This window comes from Mytilus trossulus, chromosome 4 (assembly GCF_036588685.1).
Source record: "Mytilus trossulus isolate FHL-02 chromosome 4, PNRI_Mtr1.1.1.hap1, whole genome shotgun sequence".
NCBI classification, from domain to species: domain Eukaryota; kingdom Metazoa; phylum Mollusca; class Bivalvia; order Mytilida; family Mytilidae; genus Mytilus; species Mytilus trossulus.
This window is the reverse complement of record NC_086376.1, coordinates 78,097,119-78,102,289: the sequence shown is the minus strand read 5'-3', so window position 1 is coordinate 78,102,289 and position 5,171 is coordinate 78,097,119. Positions and strand designations below refer to the sequence as shown.

Genomic DNA, 5,171 nt, shown 5'->3' with positions numbered 1-5,171 from the left:
ATAGACAGAAAAAATATTACAGTTATTCCTTAAATACATTTTGTTTACCACAAACACTTTTAAACTTCTAGTAGTACTTTAAAATATATATTTCAAAATCAATGAAGGTATGTACTTGTTTCTTCTAATTTCTTCTAATTTAATTCTAAAATCCATTTTAAACCGTAGAAAACCATTAAAAAAAACGTTGATGACATCACGATCACATGACTAAATTATGTATATATGGGCTTATATAAAAATAACGTCAGCCAATCAGAAGACTTCAAAAATTAATTATTACCAGATAAAGCGAAATACAAATTCTATTTGAATCCAGCTAGTTCTATATTCTGGATTCTATTTATTTCTGATGAATCCTCTCTCTCATTTTTGTATCTTGTATGATATTGTAAAAGCTATTTTATTTGACATAAATGTCATATATTATGCTATATTGGTTGTTAATTTTTAAAATCTATCATTAGATCAATATATTCTACATTTCAGCAAGGAATCATTTTGATGAAACAAAATTCTGTTTGCGTCAACCAATGCATAAAATCTTAATAGACGAGTTTTTTTTATAGTAAGTACCTATTCAATACAAAATGTATGTTTACAATCATATCTACCAGTTAACAAGAAAAGTTTGAATCACATGATATGTTCGTTTATTAATAAATTTATAATGCATCCTTGACCTGCCCAAGATTTATAAGATATGTAAAAGGAAGTAGAATATATGCACAAAATAATGGCGTTTTCACAATCAGCTCATAAAAGTCAAATACCTATCAACTGTCATTTGTGTGATATTGAGAAAAACATCAAGTGGAAATGTCTTGAGTGTGAACTTCTGTTGTGTGACAACTGTAAAATAAAAAGACATCCAAGAATTAAAAACTCAAACGACCATAGGGTGATAGATATCAAAGATGTAGGACTGCACGGTGAAGAGTTAGATTTTACTTCTATAAAATGCAGGGACCACCCAGGACAGACTTGTTGCCTTTTTTGCAAGTCGTGTAACAGTCTTGTATGTCCAACTTGTGTATCGAAAGTACACAAGAAACATGATTTAATTGAAATCAGTGAAGCATATAACACGAAAAAAGACAATCTCAAGAGAGGACAGAGAAAAATTGAAATGGGCAAAAGTGAGGTATTCACCAAGAAAAGACTCTTGGAAAGACTTAAGAATGGGGAAAATGTTAAATATACCAGAGTCATGGGGGATATTAAGAATCAAGGAGAAGCTTTAAAACAGTTTGTTGACAAACATGTTGAAAAGATAAGAAATGAAGTGGATCAAGATCGGAAAACTGTTTCGCAGTCCATTGATGCTGAACTTCATACTATATCAAGATCCATACAAACGTCTGATGATAAAAACAATGAAATAGAAGATTTAATCAACAACACTGACAGTGCTAAGTTTTTCTATGAGGTAGGCAAAATAGAAAATTCAATGGATGTGCCATCCCCAAAAATCAAGTCAACCTACAAATCCATACCAGACTTTGTACTAGGGAAGATAAATCAGTCTAATATTGGGTTGCTGCAAAGTAAGGTCACCCCACTAGAATTAATTGTTTCGATTCAAATCAATAAACAATATCAGACTGAACATAGTGAAGTGTCAAATATAAGTGCTTGTTCTGACAATTCAATCTTGATAAATTGTAGTTTAGATGAAAAGTTTATGAAAGTAAAACCTGAAGGAAAATTCTGAAGACAATATATTCTTTCAACGTTCATGTCTTTGATATGACACTTACTGTTGACAAGGACCATGAGAACATATTACTAGTTACCGAAAACTTCAAAATTCAAAAGCCTTGCAATACAACTGGAAAAGTAAAAGACACAGTATATGATTTGTCACCCTTCGTCCCGTCAATCATCCATGTAACAAGTAATAGGAAAGTCATAGTTGGAGGTGTTAATCATGATGAACGATGTGTGGTTATAGTTATGAATGAGAAAGGAGAGCATGAGACTGTGTATGGACATGATCAATATAACCATCCAATATTCGCCTATCCCAGGAGTATTGCCAGTACTAGGAATATGAATATACATGTTGTAGACTATGATTCAGATAGTGATCGAGGTAAAGTTGTGGTGTTAGGTCAGGAGAGTGACGTAATTAATACATATGCAGGAAACGACCACATCAACCAGAATCAACCATTCAAGCCGGGATGTATTGTAACAACACAAAGGGATAATGTCATTGTTTTAAATCTGTATACCTTTATCTTGCATATATTGGACAAAAATGGAAAATTCTTGACATTTTACGATATCTTTGACATAGGAATATTATGTCCATGCTGCTTGGCATTTACACAAACAGGTCAACTTTTGATAGGATGTACTAGACCAGCAAACAGTACAGCCAAGGAAGCAAAGATATATGAAGTGACTATATGTTAAACGGTTAGTTACTACAATGTTTTATAAAGCTATTTCTGATTAAAATCAGATAATTTATGCATTTAATAAATATCATTACAAATGTACTGTAAGTAAGATGTGGTATCATTGCCAATGAGACACCTCTCCATCAGATATTAGTTTATCAATATGTGTCTAAACAGTTATTTTTGTCAAACATTGTTTTCTAATGAAGTAAACATAATATTGAGAGCGCAGTCTGGGAGTGTTTACATTTTTCGCAAAGTTATTAACTAATTGCATTTTCTATTTATTCAATTTTCACTTTTCTAAATTCATAGATTCACACTTTGTCTTGGTCAAGTTAAAGAACAAAGAGTAAAACAACTGGTCAGGAGTACAGAATTGAATCGGAGAACTAACAATTAGATGATAAGACTGTAACTTAGCATATATTAAATAGCAGGAATTTTAATTCAGTGTAAGACAACCAGAGTACAATTAATGTACAGTATCGTGCTTAATTTATGTTATACATAACAAAGAGAATGCTGACATAAAATATTATTTTGATTGGCTTATAAAATATCATACATTGTGATATACAATTTGACATGTCACCTCATGTGATTATTTGTAAGTTTTGAATATGTAATTCTTTTGACAAGGTTAATAATAAATCTTTATGTGAATCTTTAAACTGTGCTGACACACCGTGTAGAACGCCACATGCGTGGTGTCGGCTATGTTTGACATGGGGTGGCAATTTTGAAGCGACAAAAAAGTAACAAGATAAGTTCAAGCATCAAAATTTCTTATTTTAAGAACTATCAGTAGCATATATTGTATTGCACAGAAGGAACCGCAACACAGTCTATTTTCTGAAAGCAGAAGCAGTCGTTTTCAGTGCTCAGTTTTCTCAAACACCTCGCCCTAGTTTTCCGTGTTGCAGATTTTGAGGCTTTATATGCAAATTTCGGTATAAAAAACTACTTTACACAACTACCCTCCGTATTATTTATATAGAATTGTATTCCTCTCATGGACTTCTACCAAATACCAGTTTATAAGTAAAAATTAGTTGGTTTTAAAACTGTTATTCATCAAAATATAAAGTGTCGCTCGGGGTGTCAGATTTTGCATGTCAAGGGGTAGAGGCTTGTCATAAAAAAAAGATATATTTGCATGTAAATTAGTCTTCATATGATACATTTTATTTCAAACACAACTTCTATACTATGACAAAATAAGGGTTCTTCATTTTGCCTGTTTTTGGTCTTATAAAACATAAGCTTTTGATTTCATTCATAGTACAAAATGGCTAAAGATATTTAGTTTTAAAGCTGGTTAATGATTTTTTTTCCTTTTCAGTCACTACAATGGTCAGAAAAAATTCAAGGCTATGGCTCAATAAACATAAACCTGGTGGAAAATCACAAAATAGTCCTCAATATTATTTCTGCCCGAAACCTCCATGCACCAGCCAAATTGCATCATACTTCATCACCAGGTTCACCTAAAAAGCACTCGTGCACGCCGCAAAAATCCATCACTCCAAAAATAATTAGAATACTCTCTCCAAAGAAATTCTCACCGGCATCTTTTTCATCGAATGACAACACGACTTCAAGTAATCCTGAAGACGGCGATGATACTACAATTGTAAATGATTTCAAAACAGCTATTAAAAATTAAAAAAAAAATTGGCTGCTGAATTTCTATCATTTATCCAAATGGTAAAAGAAAATACATTTCCTCTAGACAATATTTCGCTTCTTTTATCCTGGAAACAGTCAGATTCGTGTCAAATAGAATAACATCTGATTGGTCTGTTCAAAGCCTTTGTTTAATGGCCTCATTAATTTTATTCCTATGCAACTTAATTTAAATCATTAATGGTTTGATAATAAATCGGGTACACCCTTCTTCATTCATACGTGTAATTTTCACATTCTTACGCGCATTTGTCAATATTTTTGTTATCTAAATGTATAATATAAAACAAATTACATTTCACTTCTATTCATATACAATTATTTTTCTACTTTGAGGCTCTATTTGCTATGTTTATCAATAAAAATGCAAATTACTTAAAAGACTAAAATATGGACCAAATGACATATCTTAAGTTTGTAATTTGTCATCATAACAGTGTAGGCGTGTTTGAATTAAAAAGTATCAGACAGAGACCGATTTATGAGAAAGTGCATTCTTTTTTAATGACAAGCCTCTACCCCTTGACATGCAAAATCTGACACCCCGAGCGACACTTTATATTTTGATGAATAACAGTTTTAAAACCAAATAATTTTAACTAAGAAACTGGTATCTGGTAGAAGTCCATGAAAGGATTACAATTCTATATAAATAATACAGAGGGTAGTTGTGTAAAGTAGTTTTTTATACCGAAATTTGCATATAAAGCCTCAAAATCTGCAACACGGAAAACTAGGGCGAAGTGTTTGAGAAAACTGAGCACTGAAAACGACTGCTTCTGCTTTCAGAAAATAGACTGTGTTGCGGTTCCTTCCGTGCAACACATTATATAGTTCTGATAGTTCTTAAAATAAGAAATGTTGATGCTTGAACTTACCTTGTTACTTTTTTGTCGCTTCAGAATTGCCACCCCATGTCAAACATAGCTGACACCCCGCATGTGGCGTTCTACACGGTGAGACAGGGTTTTTATCTATTTCTGCAGTTTGAAACAGTACTGTTTAACTTTTTATATCCTCAAAACAGCTAAAAGGATTATGAGATTTTCCTAGGCATACTAGGATAAGCATTGA

At 32.2% G+C, this 5,171-nt stretch overlaps 1 protein-coding gene across 1 annotated transcript; it reads left to right on the top strand.

Annotated features, from left to right (window-relative positions):
* Nucleotides 1-704: 704 nt before the first annotated feature.
* On the top strand, nucleotides 705-1,733 carry LOC134714212 (E3 ubiquitin-protein ligase TRIM45-like). The gene has a single exon (XM_063575451.1). It carries the CDS (start codon nucleotides 725-727, stop codon nucleotides 1,712-1,714), a length of 990 nt encoding a protein of 329 aa, XP_063431521.1. The 5' UTR covers nucleotides 705-724; the 3' UTR covers nucleotides 1,715-1,733.
* The last annotated feature ends 3,438 nt before the right edge of the window (nucleotides 1,734-5,171 follow it).